The 15,884-nt window shown below is 45.8% G+C and overlaps 1 protein-coding gene across 1 annotated transcript in view; it reads left to right on the top strand.

Moving 5' to 3' along the window:
* Positions 1-15,884, top strand: part of LOC115075857 (nodal modulator 1-like) — a 60,414-nt gene that overhangs the window by 1,984 nt on the left and 42,546 nt on the right. Inside the window, exons 2-8 of the mRNA XM_029576719.1 lie at positions 61-150; positions 491-536; positions 3,033-3,133; positions 6,294-6,400; positions 7,604-7,676; positions 7,756-7,908; positions 8,627-8,764. Of these exons, the coding sequence (XP_029432579.1) occupies positions 61-150; positions 491-536; positions 3,033-3,133; positions 6,294-6,400; positions 7,604-7,676; positions 7,756-7,908; positions 8,627-8,764 (708 nt within the window). The remainder of the gene's footprint in view (positions 1-60; positions 151-490; positions 537-3,032; positions 3,134-6,293; positions 6,401-7,603; positions 7,677-7,755; positions 7,909-8,626; positions 8,765-15,884) is intronic.

Raw genomic sequence — 15,884 nt, 5'->3', positions numbered from 1 at the left:
TAGATTTGTTTTAGTGTACAGCATAGAAGACTTATTGTTATAAAACTTTATTTTTCATAGATTAAACTGTATACAAAACAAGGGACCCTGAAATACCAAACAGACTGTGCTCCGAACAATGGTTATTTTATGATTCCTTTGTATGATAAGGTAAGAGCTGAACAGAGTTGCAGGAGGATTCAGTACCTTGCTAGAGGCCTGAACATTACTGTTTGCCAGTTCATGCATTAAAAATAAGTAGAACTTGTAAATTTTGTGGTTTAGCATCAGGCCGATAGAATGCTTGACTTGTGCTTGAAAGGATGTTGCAGCATCCTGGCTTTTTTAAAGAAAATGTTAAACTTGTAGTACATGGAAGGAGCGAGTTTGCGCTTCACTGCCATTGTGCTGAAGTACGTATTGCGTTGTGGTAGACTTAATTTGTGTTAATGGTGATGTGAAAGTGGAGTACTGCATTAACGAAGCACATCACACATTTTTTCTTTTGCAGGGAGATTTTGTACTTAAGATTGAGCCTCCTCACGGGTGGAGTTTTGGTAAGTAGTTTTCAGAGTAACCTTTTAAAGTTACATTTGGTTTTTACACAAATAATCTTGACGAGGTGGCCGGGCTTTTGCAGAGGTGTAACTGTAGCATTAATGCCCAATGGACCGCAGCTTTGAATGTTTACGTTCTCGGATGAAGAATAGGGAGGGCATTTCTCAGAAGTATTTAAAATTGCCTGGGTTTTGTTTTTTTTTTTTTTTTGCCCAGTGTGGTTAAATGTACCTGTGCATTTTGCACTGTGCAGACTTTTTTTTTTTTTTTTTTACCCATTAGGAAAAGAGGTCGGAAAGGAAAAGTGCACATGGTGATTTTGATTTCAAAATGCAGTGCGTAATTTCAAGGGCATACCTTGCACCTCCTGCAATGCAGGCACAAAGTCCACGGGTACTTCCCCCCCCCCCCCCCCCCCCCCTTGCACCTGTGCACTCGGGCATTTTCATAGGAATACCCTCTGGGGCAGTTCACTTTTGAAAATGAGCTTAAGTGGGTTTTCCATGGCGGCAGGATTACTGTTTTCAAAGAGCGTCTGTTTGCAGTGAACCCTGCTTCTAACATCTCCTAACTCCTAAGACCACCTGAAGGACGTGCAGTCACTTTCCATCAGACCCAGGAAGGATAGCTTTCAGATGCATGTGCTGGTGTGTATGCGCGTATAGGGTGGCAAGCTCATCTACACTAGGCTGAAAATGTAAATATTGTGCTGTTCAATTTCTCCCCTTCCATCCCAAGTTTATTTTCCTTGTTTTTTGTAACTTTCCCTCTCCCTTTTTCTGATTCACTGTATTTAAAGTTCAAGGTTCTTATTGAAAATATTGGGGCGGATTTTCAGAGCCCTGCTCGCGTAAATCCGCCCAAAACAGGGCGGATTTACGCGAGCAGGGCCCTGCGCGCCGGGAAGCCTATTTTACATAGGCCTCCCGGCGCGCGCAGAGCCCCGGGACTCGCGTAAGTCCCGGGGTTCTCGGAGGGGGGCGTGTCGGGGGCATGTCGGGGGGCGGGCCCGGTCGTCGCGGCGTTTCGGGGGCGTGTCGGCAGCGTTTTGGGGGCGGGTATGGGGCGTGGCTACGGCCCGGGGGCGTGGCCGCGCCCTCCGTACCCGCCCCCAGGTCGCGGCCCGGCGCGCAGGAGTCCCGCTCGCGCGCGGGGATTTACGCCTCCCTCCGGGAGGCGTAAATCCCCCGACAAAGGTAGGATGGGGGTTTAGACAGGGCCGGGCGGGTGGGTTAGGTAGGGGAAGGGAGGGGAAGGTGAGGGGAGGGCAAAGGAAAGTTCCCTTCTAGGCCGCTCCGATTTCGGAGCGGCCTAGGAGGGAACGGGGGTAGGCTGCGCGGCTCGGCGCGCGCAGGCTATACGAAATCGATAGCCTTGCGCGCGCCGATCCAGGATTTTAGCCGATACGCGCGACTACGCGCGTATCTACTAAAATCCAGCGTACTTTTGTTTGCGCCTGGAGCGCAAACAAAAGTAGGCTATTCGCGCTCGTCTGAAAATCTACCCCATAGTTTTTTACGTTACGTTATGCTTTACACTCCTTGTTATTTGTAAACCGGGTTGATGTGATGCCTATCATGAAACTCGGTATAACAAAAACAATAAATAAATAAATATTTATTCATTTAGATTATTATATTGCACTTTTTATAACCAATGCAATTGATATATGCACATTTTATAAAATATGGCTCTGTACCCCACAGCATACGCATAATTAACCTTACATGAGAATACATGCAGTGTTCATCGAGACCATGTATATCTATGCATTGAATGCACATATTTTTCCTATTTATTTTAAAAATATATACACGTAAAGTTTACACATGAACAAAGGACTTATGCAAGTTGGATGATTTTCAAACATTTGCGCACACATGAAATTAACCAGTTTACCAATTAGTCCACCAGTTCGCCCAGTCCTCCTTCAGGTCATCGAGACCACCTGGGTTCTTAAGCCTAAACTCCCTCCACTTCACTCAGACCTCCCACCCAGTCAGTGCTACTCAATAAACCCGTTTATTATCACTTACACCAGATAATTAACAGGCAAAAAAATATGCAAGGAAGTTGAAGCATTAAATGTCTTTTAAAATAGCAACTTGCGTATAAATAAGTGTCGATCCTGCCTCTGAACGCCCCTAGACTGCTTCTTTCTTATGCATGAAAGTGAAAATATGTGCATATTTTTTACTTCTATGAACTGTGGGAGTAGGTGCTATTTTCGTACCCACATGCTCATTTTTACATGAGTAAAATTCACCCCATATTGTACATGTAGAGTCTTTGCGATGAGATCTCCTGTCTATGAAAAGCCGGCATGCACAGCTCCCTGTTGGTTAGGTCTCTCATTAGTTGACAAATAGATTTGCATCTTTGATGGGTGCATATTGTTTTTCAAATTATTACAGTTTTTATGGTCTCTGTGAAACGAAATATTTTCAGAGTATGTGTTGCATTTGCTGCATTTTGTCTTCTTTTTTTTTTTTTAGAGCCAACGAGTGTTGACCTTCATGTTGATGGTGTTAATGACATTTGCACAAAAGGAGGAGACATCAACTTTGTTTTTACAGGATTCTCTGTGAATGGAAAGGTGATAACTTTTTTTTTCTTCTTTGCTCAGTACAGTGTAGTGGTATCTCTGCACCTTTATTTAGAATTTTTTTTTTTTTTGTGAGTCACCTCCTTTCCTGTTTTCACCTTTTTCCTGTACCTTCAGTCCCTCACAGCCAGGCCTACCTCCAGTGTAAAGTCATACTATTTCCTAGCAGGTAGCAAATGGACTCGGGACCAATGGGTATAGTGTACTCCTGATAGCAGTTGGAGACGGATCAGATTTCAATCTGACGTCAGCCCCTAGTACATATACCCCTGCAGGAAGTGCAGCTTCTCAGTATTTTCCGTTTCCATAGCAGTTCGGGACTCTGTTTGGGCAGACTTGCCATGTAAAGCTGGAGAATCTGTGCTTTTTAGAATTGCAGGTGGTACCCTCTGGGGGGGGAGAGGAGGAGGCTGAGTGTTACTCGGCTTCACTTGGGCCGAGCTGCAGTAAACCCAGTGTGAATCTCCATCACACTAGTGCACGCCTGTTTTCTCTGTCACTGTAAGAGCTCTGTTGAGAGCTCGTGGATGATTGCCATCTGGTTTCTCTTACCTGTGCGTCTCTAACTCCTGGCAACACAAAGAATCGAGGTTCTGACATTCAGAAGTCTGCTGCTAGTCAACTGAAACTTATTTTGGGGCCTTTGATCCAGATAACATCCCAGTATAATTTGCGGTTCTGGTACTTCAGAAACACATGCACAGTTGTCTCTGGGTGAATGGTGCCTGCAGTACAGGTGCCTGGGCTAAACGAAAGCTTGCAAAGGGATAAGGGAAGTAAAATGCATTGAACCTGTGTTTGTAAAAAAAAATATGTTCTAGAATTTCTTAGAAAATGAAGAAGAAATTAAAACACGTTTGGTTGGATAAATGATAGCAAGGGTGCGTAACCAGAAAGAACATTGGCTGTTTCGTGTAAATCTAAATAGACATCAAAGAAGTTCAGTAAATTCAATGCTGTTTTATTCATAAAGTTCCAAAGCGCAGACAAGTTTCAACAAATTGCATTGAATTTTATTGAACTTCTTTGATGTCCATTTGGAGTACACAGAACGGTCAAAGTTCTTTCTGGTTGCGCACTCTTGCTATTCTTTGTCTGCGAAACGCGCCATAACTCCACAATTTGTCTTCTGCCTTTATTTTGATAAATGTCCATCCCAGTGCCGGAGGAATCCTGAATACTTAAAGCTCTGCTGTGACCAATTATCTATTTTACTGATTCATATGATGAAAGGATAAATTCAGCACGTCCTGGGTTTTTTTTTTAATTTCTGCTGGGTAATGCATTTCAAAGCAAAACCACAAACGCTAAAGGTGCTGTCAAAATAACTCCTGGACAGAGTTGTGGAAAGGTACAGATCTGGGCATGGAATATACTGGAATATCCCTATGAGTATGGTCAAGAAAATTATTAAGAAGTGGAAGATGGGTGATATTGCCAAGATCCTGCCGAAATCAGGCCACCCCTCCCAACTGGCTGACTGAGCAAGAAGCAGACTGATTTGGGGGGGGGGGGGAGCATCGAGGCCAGTGGGAACTTTGAAAGAGCTACAGGCTTTCTTGGTCAAGACTGGTTAGTGTGCATGTGGCAACAATATCCGAAGCCCCCCAGAAATCTGGCCTGTGTGGCAGGGTGTGCAAAGGAAAACTCAAGGATACCATAGCCATATAGCAAAACTTAGTAGTCTGCCAAAACTAAAATAGAGCGTCTTTAGCCTGAATGCAAAGGGATATTTTTGGTGCAAACCCAACACAGTACATCATCCAGAGAACACCATCCCTACTGTGAAGCATGTTGTGGCAGTATCATGTGGGGATGCTTCTCAGCGGCAGTGACAGGGGCAACGAATGGGGAAAAGTACAGATAAGTCCCTGAGGAGAACTTGCTGCCCTCTGCAAGAAACCTGAAAATGGGGTGGAAGTTCATCACCTTTCAGCATGACGACAACTTGAAGCAGACAACCAAAGCCATGTTGGGGAAGCTGAGGAACAAAAAGGTGGACGGCCCAGTGAGAGCCCCGCCTTCAGTCCTATTGAATGTCTGCGATATAACTTGAAGATTGCTGTCCATCGACGCTCCCCAAGGAGCCCGACAGCTTTGTAAGGAAAGGTAGCCTAATATTGATAAATCCAGGTGTGCAACACTGGTGGAGACTTATCCCAGCAGACTTGCAGCTGTAATTATTGCCAAAGCTGCTCCCACCAAGTATCGACCGGGGGATGGGTGAGGAGGGGAAGGAACTTGTGTTTTAAATATTCAAGGAGGCGGAGACTCTGTAAAGTCACTGTATACATAGAAACTTCTTTTACTGAGGGGTTAGCAGACACCCTAAATCGCCTACCAGCGAAGGTGGCCAACAGCCAAAACCTGAGACAGCAAGCATGCTTGTGACAGTTACGGGGGCAGTCAAAAGGTCAAGAGAGGGAGCAAGCAGGTAGATGAAGGCCTTATCTGTTGACAGATACATCAAATATGATAGAATCAATATAAAGGATAATTTTTAATGAAACAAAAGGCCTTCCAGAATTTTTGACGTCTTTTTGACGTACTCATTTTTACATTAAATATTAGCTGACTAGCAGACAGCCTGAATAACCTGTATAACATTTTTTAATAACGCGGACACAAAATGAGTCATAGACTTAATGCAGTCAAGGTCTCTTTGTGTGAAAAGTAATAGAGCAAATGTCCGGTAAATTGTTTTGCCTACACAGAGGCTGTGCTGTAATCATTTGTAGGTGCTGGAGGCCAAGTTGGTGGTTGGACTGCATTTGCACATCTACATCCATCTGATTTCATTTACCTTTCACATACAAGGAACAATAGTAGTTTAGACTACATTTAATCTAAAATACAGTAATCTACTGAGATTTGTGGTCAAGTTGTATACTATCTGACCAAGAGCATGAGTCTCTTCTCTGTGGTCCTTTTCTCCATCAAAAAATGGTAATGAAACAGAAAAAGTGGTATTTGGTAGGTTTTTTGTTTAATGTTGGCCACTCTGGTACTTGCATGAGTTTTTTTTGTTTAACAGTTATTAAACTCTTAGTGATGGTTGTGGGTTTTGGAGCTCTCGGGTGGCTATCCTGTTTTAATAGGAATGCTGTGCTATCCTTTTGTGGGAAAGTTTGAATTGTGTAACATTTTACAGGTACTCAGTAAAGGTCAGAATTTAGGCCCTGCTGGCGTCCAGGTTGCACTACGAAAGGCCGGAACAGAGATGGTCATTCAGACCACTGCAACTCAGCCGGGAGGGATGTGAGTGATCTTGTTTTTCTTTCTAACAGGCATTTTCATGTGTGGAGGAAAATGTAAAATATTGCATGCGAATGCAGGGCTTCCCATACCTGCTCTGGGGATCCCTCAGCCTGTTGTGTTTTCAGGCTATCCATAATGAATATGCATGACAGAAATTTTGCATGATTGGAACCCAGCATATGCAGATCTACCTCCTGCATATTCATTTCCATATCCTGAGCAGGTTTTGGAAGCCCTGCATAACTGTAACTGTTAGAGATCTGCTTTTAACAAGTTCAGACTGTGATGATTTAGGAGTTTTAAAGTGCCTAGTGACTGCCATTAAATTGCTGATCACACAAATATCCATCACCACTTTTGTGTAACTTTTCAAAGGGGTTAATGCGTAAAAATAGCATATTCATGCACATGCTATACTATAAACATCAAATGTGAGTATTGGGTTTTGTGCACACATTTACTGGCTCATAAAAGGGATGGTCTAGGAGCGTTCTGGGGTGGGGTCATGAAGTACATGTGGCTGTTTTATAGGTCAATCACATACTTGTTCATACACTTTTACACTCGCTAACTTACTTGGTGTGCAGTATGAGTGAACTTGGGGGGGGGGGGGGGGTGTTCCACTGTGAACTGGAGAGGGACTGGGTATTTTATAAACTACGCGCCTATTTTATAAAATATCTTCCTCTGCATATAAATCAGGGATTTTATGCATGCATGTTTTTTCCATGCATAAAATATACATGTGTGTGTGTGTTATAAAATAGAGAAATTAAGCGCTTTCATACCTTTGCAAAATATTCACGTCTACTGCAACATACATGTGCACTTTCAATGTAGAGCTGTGCTGTTGCACAGTTGATAAAATACTAGGATGAATCTCCATTTATGCAAGTACCACAAAGAGGTTTGAAAGTTAGGCTCCCTGTAGCCTCATAATGGAAAATTCAGAAATTGCTATTACTCTCTTACTTTGTAGAAGAATAGAAATGAGACTGCAGGAAAAGACTTATTTGACCTATCTAGTTTGCCCATCTGCAGAACTGCCCAGCCATGTACAATAATTAGCCAAAACAAGGTTGTTTTTAATTAATTTTATCTACCTGGGATACATCCTGTGCAAACAGAGCACTCGTGAATATTTTGAAAAAGTTGAGAATTTTTCAAGAAGGTAAGACAAAGCCACATTTTTCTGTCTTGCAGGTTTGCCTTTTTTAAAGTACTTCCTGGAGAGTATGACATTTTTGCGTCCCATCCCACCTGGACGTTGAAAGAGGTTAGATAGCTGTTGCTAATGAGCTGCAAGCTCTCCTTCTAGCCGTGTGACAGTTACAGCGCTTGATTTCATGTTGCAGGCTGCCAGCACGGTGAGGGTGACCACTTCCAATGCTCAAGCTGCTAGCTCTTTAGTGGTCCTAGGCTACGATGTTTCCGGCTCTGTGCGGAGTGATGGGGAGCCAATGAAGGGGGTCGTGTTCCTTCTTTTTTCCTCATCCGTGAAGGAGGAGGTATGATAGAGCATGATAACAGTACATGCAAATGTTTTTTAGATTCTAAAAGCAAAACCTTTAATTCTTTTGTTTGCGGATTCTGACCGTTCCCTCTGAATCTTTTTACCTGTACATACATTGATTTTTTTTTTTTTGTGTGCGACTTATAGTATATATTTATTTCCAAATCTTTGTGTTAAATACTATTGGAGCCCATCCTCTCGTACATGAATTAGGCCACTTTATGCTTTATAAAGTGTTACAATTTCAGTTTAGATGGAAAAGATTGCATTAGTTCCAATTATCAAAATGGGAAACATTCCATTTCCTAGAAGTTGGAACATCTGAAAAGGATTCTCTGAATTAACCCTTAGGGGGGGGCCTGTTCCATAGCCATGGAATAAGAGAAAAACCTTAGTGAATCAGATCCCTTGGTTTGTGTTCCATATGAACAACTGATGTTTCTTCCTTTTGCATTAACCAGACCACCCCATTCCCTGGGCCCAGCACTTCTGCGCTTAACAGGAGTTACATGCGTAGCTGGGCCCCTTTGAAAAACACGTGCGGCCTGTTTTTTACGCACACAGCACGTTTTAAAAAATCTACCCAAATATGTCTCACTGCTGGAAAGTATTTTAAAAGAACTTTGTCTGGAGAAATAGTTTAAGCTAGTACCATGTCCTTAGAGATCATCTGGTGAATGTGCACACAGGGAATGTCACATTTATTCCCACAGGGTATACTGGGCTGTAATACCTCTCCAGTTGAGGGGTTTCAGGCAAAAGATGAGTCTTTGGCATACCTGTGCAGTGTCGCCTCGCGGGACGATGGGTCTTTCATCTTCCCTTCCTTATCCAGTGGGGACTACACGGTGGTAAGACTTACTGATACTGATAAGTTTTGGATATTGAATTGAATAGTTCAGCCTTCTTTCAGAGAGTTAATGGTGCTAATAGATTTCTAACTCTTACATATAGTTCTAAATTAACTTTGAAAACATTCCCACTGAAACACCAAAACCCCTATTCCTTAAATGGAAGTTGATGGCTGTTTGCCAAGACGTATGAAAACCGTTTTGGGATGCCCCCAAATAGTTATCAGCCTGGCAACTGTTCGTCCCACTGTGGTAGTACTAGGATTCAGCTTTAGTAGATACCTTCATAGTATAATTTAATATAATATGTTGCATGATTACAGCTTTTCTTGCATTGGTTTTCATACATCTTAACAATGTTATTACTTATATTTCAGTTGGCTCCTTTTTAAAAGACACAGATAGTGACTAGTGCCATATTTCCCTGCACGTACCCGGATCAGTCCAGACCGTGGGTTGAGCCTCCTGTCCAGCAGATGGAGACATAGGATACCCTTTCAGTTTTGGTCTATCCTATATCAGGATAGAGAGTTACCCTGCAGCCCTTCAGTATTTGTCCGTCTCCAGCAGATGCAGGCAGCTGAACCTGTGGTTCCCCTTCTTCTTCTTTATTTCTTTTTCACTTCTTTTCCCTGCAGGGATTTTATTACTAGGATCAAGCAAGTATTAGTTTTATTCCTTAATTTAAAAAATAAAAAAAAATACTAAACCTTTTGAAAAACTTTCTGTCAGTTTCTGGGAGACAGCTTTGTCTCCTCGCTCTGTGGAGGGCCTAGGGGGGGGGGGCTTGCCCCATGGTTTATCTAGCCTAGGCTCCTCATTCCTGGTGACCTTCGGGGTGATACTGGTGGTCCAGTCCCTCCCCCGTGGATAGCTGTCCATTTTTTGCTAAAGGGTCCTTAGGGCTTTGTAGCAGGGTAATTTTTCTCTGTTTTTGGCTGAACCTTTAAAAAAAAAAAAAAAAAAAAAAAAAAGGTGGGGGGGGGGGGGGGGCAGAAAAAGGAGTTGTGTGTTTGTTTTTTTTTTTTTAACCTGAGCTCTTTTTTGCCAGTGCTCTCAGGTCAGCGGACAGCTCCGGCAGTGAGCAGGGTTCGGCTCCTGCCTCCACTGACCGGCATAGCCTAGCACAGCTCATTTTCTACGGCAGCACTTTGTTTTTCTCCTCATGCCGTGTCCAAGTGCCTGTGCAGCCTGCGGGAGAGCCTGCCTCGCGGCTCTCCCGCAGCGGTCTTTGCTCCGGGTGCCTGCCAAGTGGGGGGGAGGGTCCCTCCTTTGCACCAGCTAAGACAGCGACCCAGGGCCGACCAGCACGCCGCGTGGCCAGGCCGTTCCTGACTCGGAACGGCGGCTATTTTGGGAGCAATTTCAGAGACTGCATCGGGACGGCAGGAGGAAGGAGAGCCCGATTCGTTAAATTCTCCCCCTGATTTGAGTCTCGCACATTCCCCGGATGAGGTTCCTGATTTTTCCCTTCCTCCCCCCGGGAAGGCCAAGCCTTGCTTTTCCACAGACTTTGTACTCCTCCTGCATAAATCTTATCTTGCGAGCCTGCAGGCTCGCAAGGAAGAACCCACAGCCTCCTACGGCACCAGAGGGGCAGGGTGCCGGGGTCTCGCCGCTCCCGGACCCCCCTCAGCCGCCGACGGTCCCTGATCCAGATGCGGATTCATTGCTCCCTGCCCCCCCCCCCTTGAGGGGGATGACCCTCGTGTGCTTCGTTTATTCCAAAGGGAGGAACTGGAACCACTCATTCCCTTCATCTTGAAGGAGCTGGGAATTGAGGTGCCCCCTGAGGGTTCTGTTACAGCCACGATGCCTGCTAACGTGGACCCGGTCCTGGCGGGACTTAAGGCTCCTCCACAGATGTTCCCATTCCATCCCATGCACAAGCTGATGCTCCTTTGAGAACGGGAGACCCCAGAGGCTGGACTCCGAGTGGGTAGGGCTGTGGACAAGCTCTATCCTCTCCCTGAGGACTGCTTGGATTTGCTCAGGATACCCAATGTGGATTCCTCAGTCTTGGCAGTTACCAAGCACATCACCATCCCGGTGGTGGGGGCTACGGCATTGAAGGATGTCCAGGACCACAAGCTGGAATTTTATCTCAAATGCATCTTTGAGGTCCTGTCCTTAGGAGTTCGGGCAACAATCTGCAGCAGTCTTATGCAGCAGGCAAGCCTCAGGTGGGTTCAACAATTGCTCAGCACCCAAGACATCTCATCTGCAGAGGCGGAGCGGGCGGATCGGCTAGAAGGCGCGATTGCATAGGGGGCTGTTGCCCTTTACGATCTTCTATGGATGCAAGCCAAAGCCATGGTCTTCGCGGTCTTGGCCAGGTGTCTCCTCTGGCTGAGAAATTGGTCGGCGGATTCCTCTTCCAAAGCGCAGTTGGGCACTCTCCCCTTTAAGGGTCAGTTGCTTTTTGATGAGGACCTGGAACAGCTTATTAAATCTCTGAGGGAGAATAAGGTTCATAAGCTGCCGGAGGACCGCCCGAAACAGTCTAAGGCCTTCTTTTCTTCCCGTATTCGCTTTAGAGGTCAACGTCGATATAACAGCAGAGCACGGGGCTCCTTTCCGAAAGGCAATGTTTCCAGATCCCAATCCTGGTCTCATTCCTTTCACGGATGTTGACCCTTCCGAGATGGTACCCAGCAACACTTGACCACCAAGACCTCTTCCCAATGAATTCGGCCAGCTCATTCCTCCGTTCAAAACTTAGGTGGACGACTGTCCCTGTTTCTCAAGGAGTGGGCCAAGATCACGACGGATCAGTGGGTCCTAGAAATAATAGAAATAGGCTATGCGTTAGAATTTGCTCGAAACCTACCGGACCTTCACCTAATCTCTCCCTGCAGAAGACCTGGATGCCATAGTTCCAGCTCTGGCAGAGGTACAAAGGTCTAGCCAATATTCCATATACTTCCTCATTCCCAAAAAGGAAGGCTCCTTTCGTCCAATTTTTGGATCTCAAACGAGTCAATCGGGCTCTCAAGGTTCCCCATTTTCGAATGGAAACCCTAAGGATTGTAATCGCTCAGGTGAATTCCTGGCATCACTTGACCTGACGGAGGCCTACTTGCACATTCCGATTCACCTTGACCATCAGAGGTATCTCCGGTACGAGATCCTGGGCCAACGTTTCCAGTTTCGAGCCCTCCCATTCGGTCTCGCCACATTGCCACGCACTTTCACCAAGGTCATGGTGGTAGTGGCGGCCTCTCTTCGTCAAGATGGAGTTCTGGTCCACCCTTACCTGGACGATTGGCTCATCCGGGCCAAATCAGATTCACTTTGCAAGTTGGCGGTCGACAGGTCTTGACTTGTCTAACCTCCCTTGGGTGGATAATCAACTTTCACAAGAGCAAGCTTCAGCCATCCCAGACTCTGGAATTTTTGGGGGCATGATTCGACACTCGAGGTGTTCCTTCCAGACGCGCGGGCGCTCAAACTCGGGGACCAGGTGCTCACTTGCTCTGCCCACGGCCTGGGACTACCTCCAGGTCCTGGGGTCCATGGCCTCCACTATCGATCTGGTTCCTTGGGCTTTTGCGCATAGGTGTCCGTTACAAAAAGCTTTGCTATCCCGCTGGAAGCCGGTGTCTGAGCAATTTCGTACGACCCTCCCGCTCTCCGAGTCTACCGTCGCCGAGCTGCAATGGTGGCTCTCACCTGTTCACCTTCTGAAAGGGGTGGCCCTTCAGATGCCACAGTGGATCGTGGTCACAACGGACGCTAGCCTTTCCGGCTGGGAAGCGGTGTGCCAGAACCAGTTTACCCAGGGATACTGGTCTCCAGTCCAATCTCGCTGGCACATCAATTGCTTGGAAGCGCGAGCGATACGCCTGGCTCTCAAGGTCTTCCTTCCTTTACTCCGTCGCAAGGCGTTGCGGGTTCTCTTGGACAACTGCACAATGGTGGCTTATATCAATTGGCAGGGTGGCACCAGGAGTCACCTGGTGGCTCTGGAAGCCAGCAAGCTCTTCGCCTGGGCGGAGCGTCACCTAGAGCACTTTGCAGTGCCCTACATTGCGGGGAAGGAGAATGTTCAAGCATACTTCCTCAGTCGCCAGCGATTAGACCCTGGCGAGTGGGAGTTATCAGATGGAGCGATGAATCTGATCATCCGAAGGTGTGGTCCTGATGGCCACACTGAACAATGTCAAAGTTCCCAGGTTCTTCAGCCGCAGAAGGGAACATTGCGCGGAAGGAGTGGATGCACTGTTCCTTCCCTGGCCTCATGACATTCTCCTCTAAGTGTTCCCTCCTTGGCCGCTAGTGGGAAAAGTGCTGAGAAAGATTCGAGCTCCATCAGGGTCCCGTCATTCTGGTGGCTCCAGACTGGCCCCACAGACCGAGGTTCGTGGATCTGGTGAACCTCGCCACAGTCATTTCCCCCACCTTCTCCAGCAGGCTCCCGTATTTTCAGGCGGATCGCTTTTGTTTAGCGGCCTGGCTTTTGAACGGCGGAGATTGAGAGAGAAGAGATATAAAGAAACTATATCCACTCTGTTGAGGGCCCGGAAGCCATCTATCTCTCTCGCTTATGTCCAGGTATGGAAGGTTTTCAAAAATGCATGTGCCGCTTCGGGAGTGTCGGCTCGTAAGGCTCCGGTTTCCCAGGTCCTTTCCTTCCTCCAGAACGGTCTCTCCAAGGGTTTGTCTTTCAGTCCCTTGCAGGTGCAGGTTTCCGCCCTCTGCTCCCTTTTAGGCAAAGTTGACTGTTTCCCGTGGCGGCTCACCCGGATGTCATCCGCTTCCTTAAGGGGGTCAAGCATTTGAATCCGCCGGTCTGAGTCACTTGTCCCTCATGGAGTCTTAACTTGGTTCTTTGGGTTCTCTGCGAGGCTCCTTTTGAACCTCTATGGAGGGCTACACTTAAGGATTTGACTCTCAAAACCGTCTTCCTGGTGTCCATTTGTTCCTCCAGACGGGTGTCTGAACTACAAGCTTTGTCGTGCAGGGAACCTTTTCTACGTTATTCTGATTCAGTGGTGTCCCTCAAGAAGGTACCCTCCTTTTTGCCAAAGGTCGTGTCTTCCTTCAATCAGTCAGTAGAACTCCTGGCCTTTTCTTCTGAAGACATCGCAAACACATCTGGGCATGATCTGCGGCGCCTGGATGTAAAACAGGTTTTGCTACGTTACCTCCAGGTTACAAATGAGTTCCGGGTCTCGGATCACCTGTTTGTCCTGTGGAGTGGCCCAAATAAGGGTAATAAGGCTTCAAAGGCCACTATTGCACATTGGCTGAAAGAGGCTATTGCTTCGGCTTATATCTGTAAGGGCCGATCGGTTCCGGAAGGCCACTTCTTGGGTGGAGAGTCAATCGGTCTCTCTGCAGGAAATATGTAGGGCAGCTACTTGGAAATCTCTGCATACTTTTGCTCGTCATTACCACCTTGATGTACAGGCTCCAGTTTTTGGCTCCTTCGGGTGGCAGGTTCTTCGAGTGGGACTGTCTCGGTCCCACCCTATTTAGGGAAGCTTTGGTACATCCCATGGTCTGGACTGATCCGGGTACATACAGGGAAAGGAAAATTCTGGTTCTTACCTGCTAACTTTCGTTCCTGTATTGCTACGGATCAGTCCAGACATCCTCCTGGGCTAGATCTGTTCCGTCCGCTCGAAGTTTCTTCCTTTACAGGTTTCCGGATATCTGGATCTTTTATTATTACTTAAGGCACTGGAAGCATCTCACAGATGAAAATGAAAATAAATCTTTATGCAAGAGTGTTTTTGTTTATACAGAACTCTTTCAATTGTTCAATTTATCAGTTTTCTTGTTACTTGCTTGATCTTTTGGGAGTTATATCTGCTTTGAAAGTGTTTTATACTGAAGGGATGCAGGGTAGACTCTGTCTTGATATAGGATACCCTTTCAGTTTTGGTCTGTCTCCATCTGCTGGACAGGAGGTTCAGCCCACGGTCTGGATTGATCCATGGTACTAGAGGAAAGAAAATTAGTAGGTAAGAACCAATTTTCCTTTTTAAATGATTATTTTCCAAATTCAGTTCAATATATATATTTAAAGAAAAGGTGTACTGGTTCTCTTTTGAAACACCTTTCTAAGATTTCAGTCCCAGTGAAGCAGATGAATTTATTTGTTCCCAGATGAAGGTCTTAGCTTCTGCATCCTTTTTTTTTTTTTTCCCAAGGCTTAGGGACACTGGTGTATAGAAGTGAGCTAATCCATGTGGGTCTTCCGGGGGGCTTTGTTTATCACACGGTGACAAACCTGAGCGCTGTAACTCAGTCCACAGGCTTTTTGATATTCTTAAAAGCTGAGATAAGACAAAAACTTTCTCTTGGGCATGAAGTCCTGGGAGGACTTGACAGCCTTACATTAATTTCTGTCCAGTCAGTACCTGAGGAGAGTGACAGCTGATAGTGGCTAAAGGTGATGCCGGCGCGCTCTCTTTCTCTGTTTGTTGAGGAAGGGCTAGAGCATTAATTCACTGTGTCTGAGAAATCGTTCACCAAGACTGTGCCCTCGCTCATCTGTCATTATCCTCTCTCTTCACGTCTGACAAATAAAAGCTCTCTATGAAAAGGACGTTCCCTGCAATACTTTATGTCCCCAGATGAGGCCTACTAAGACTACCTGCCAGGCTTGTTAAATGAAAAAATCTGCGTTAAAGTAGAGCAAAGCTTCTTTAAAAGTAGAGGAGCTAAATTTTCAAAAGGGGTTGCACAAGTAAAACTGGGTTTTTTGAAAACTGCTCCTTTTTTTTACTCGTGTAACACCTTTTGAGAATTCACTCCATAGGGCTGAATTTTCAAAGGGTTTTACGTGTGCAGATGGGCTTTTGAAAATTGCTACGGTACATGCTACTTTTGCACACATTTAATGCCTTTGGGAAAAAAGCCTCCACTCTAAAGCGTGAATTTTCAAACACATCCTTACCTGCTTCAAGTGACCTTTCGAAAAACTGCCCCTCCCCTTCCCAGTGCAGGTAAAAGTACATGTGCTGCTTGATAGGCATAATTTTACCTGATGAGAAAAGGGGGAGGAAAAGTGCATGCAGTGATTTCATTATGAAAGGCTTGTACATGCTGAAGTGAAACTAGCCTCAGAATAAGGCAAGAGATTGTATGCATGTTACATAGGCTAATGTAG

Source organism: Rhinatrema bivittatum, chromosome 14 (genome assembly GCF_901001135.1).
Source record: "Rhinatrema bivittatum chromosome 14, aRhiBiv1.1, whole genome shotgun sequence".
Classification (NCBI taxonomy): domain Eukaryota; kingdom Metazoa; phylum Chordata; class Amphibia; order Gymnophiona; family Rhinatrematidae; genus Rhinatrema; species Rhinatrema bivittatum.
Note: the sequence above shows the minus strand (reverse complement) of the source record. Positions and strands in the feature narration are given on the sequence as shown.